Source organism: Aphanomyces invadans, assembly GCF_000520115.1.
Source record: "Aphanomyces invadans strain NJM9701 unplaced genomic scaffold supercont1.25, whole genome shotgun sequence".
In the NCBI taxonomy this organism is placed as follows: Eukaryota; Oomycota; class Saprolegniomycetes; order Saprolegniales; family Verrucalvaceae; genus Aphanomyces; species Aphanomyces invadans.
The window spans coordinates 655409-657143 of record NW_008580170.1 but is presented as its reverse complement, the minus strand read 5'-3'; the positions used below and the strand labels follow the sequence as shown (position 1 = coordinate 657143).

The window sequence follows — 1735 nt, the reverse complement described above, 5'->3', positions numbered from 1 at the left end:
GTGACGTGGTGCGTGCGAAGCGCATCAGTCGACAGATCGACAACGAGGCGGCGGTGCTCAGTATGGAAGACGAGAACGACGAGGAAGATCACAACGATGAGCGAAATGGTTGTCTTAGTGCCATTAACGTCGTGCCTGATCTAGCTGATGAAGACAACGGTGAAGCCAACGATGTTGGTCACCTGCTCGTCGAAGATCAAGGGGTCGAGGAACAAGGTGAAGAGCGCGCGATCCGGACTGGCCTAAATGCCAGCGAGTTGTCTCTTCTGAGCCAGCGGTTGAAGCACCACAGGGATCCAGTCGTACGCGGCCAAGAAGCGACGTTCAATTGACAAGTTTATCGACGGCGTTGCAGGCGCGGACAGCAAAGCAGCAGATGACATGATGTCTGTTATTCTCATGGTTGAAAGAAACACAGCGGAACGCGAGGAGCGTCGTCTGGAACGGGAGCAGCAATGGCGTGTTGAGCAGCAGCAACGCCAAGAACGAATCGACGAAGAGCGCGCTGAAAGAGAGCATCGCCGTGAAGAAAGACTCATGATGATGTTTTTGAGGTTCTTAGGTGATAAAAGTGAAAAATAATGTTTTCGAGCTGTCATTTTGAATATTTTTTGCTTCAATGTGCATGAAAATGGGATTATTTCGCGAGTTTTGTCCTATTTAGGTTGAAATATGGTGACTCTTTTTAGTTTAGGATGTCGAAAACCTGGAATTCAAAAATTCCGAATATATCGCCTAGATTTCATTAAATTCGGCGAATCTCGAAAAAAATGTTGAAATTTTTACATGACATACTGCTTTGTGTTACTTAAATTAGGCTCATCTAGGATTATTTCGACATGTTAAAATGCATATTTACAACTTGGTCAAACACCAAAGACATTTTTGATTTGACTTATCCCCGTTCGACGAACTCTGTAGTTGTACAGACGGAAGATGTTTTCCAGTCTCAATTGCCGCTTCATGGGGTTGTATGGCAACGGCAACAATAGCTGTCGGTACACCTTTGGTACTGCGCCCATACCCCACTCTGCTGCCTGACGTAGAGAAGTTATGCAATCACTCATAGTCTGTAGACCCAGACGACACTCCTGAGGATACCTATCAATGTCACCTTCTTTCAGGGGGTAACAATCTTTCCCGCGCACCGACCACTGACAGGAAATGCCTAATCAGACGCAAGTTTCATGCCACTTCCGACTTCATTTTTGCCAGCCAAAATTTCTTGAAGGCGACGACTCATTTCTCCATCGTTCCACGAGCCAGGGCAATTGTGCCGTCTCCAAATCAAAGTGCCGTCCGGCCCGAAACACAGAACACCAGACACGAACACAGAATGCAGCCAGCCTATGTACGTGTTTAAACAGTAAAGTGACAAGCACACACACCGTTGCACTACGCATTTTGCAGATTAGCGTTGGTAAGGACCTGGACGCGAAAGTTCTTCCCATCCACAAATGCAAACACGCCCGTCACAAGCGGCTCCCTCTCTTGCGTCTTGCTTGCCCAAAATGCCTGGGTCTTCTTGGATGGCCTCTGGATACGCGCATCCTTCATCGCCTTCAACGCAACAGAAAGAGCTTCTTCAGCTTTGTGCAGGACTCTGGAGAAGGTTGAGGTTGACAGGCCGAAGAGCTCCTTAGTGTCTTTGATTCCAGAGCAGCGGTGTAAAAGTGCAGAACCATGGCCAGAACAGCGTGCTTGTGGGGAATACGCGGAGGACGTCCACCACGGA

At 48.1% G+C, this 1735-nt stretch overlaps 1 protein-coding gene across 1 annotated transcript; it reads right to left on the bottom strand.

Annotated features, from left to right (window-relative positions):
• Window positions 1-140: 140 nt before the first annotated feature.
• H310_10292 (hypothetical protein) lies at window positions 141-383 on the bottom strand (the record flags this gene model as incomplete). Its single annotated transcript, XM_008876632.1, has 2 exons — window positions 141-242; window positions 288-383. 2 exons carry the CDS (start codon window positions 381-383, stop codon window positions 141-143), a joined length of 198 nt encoding a protein of 65 aa, XP_008874854.1.
• Between the last annotated feature and the right edge of the window lie 1352 nt (window positions 384-1735).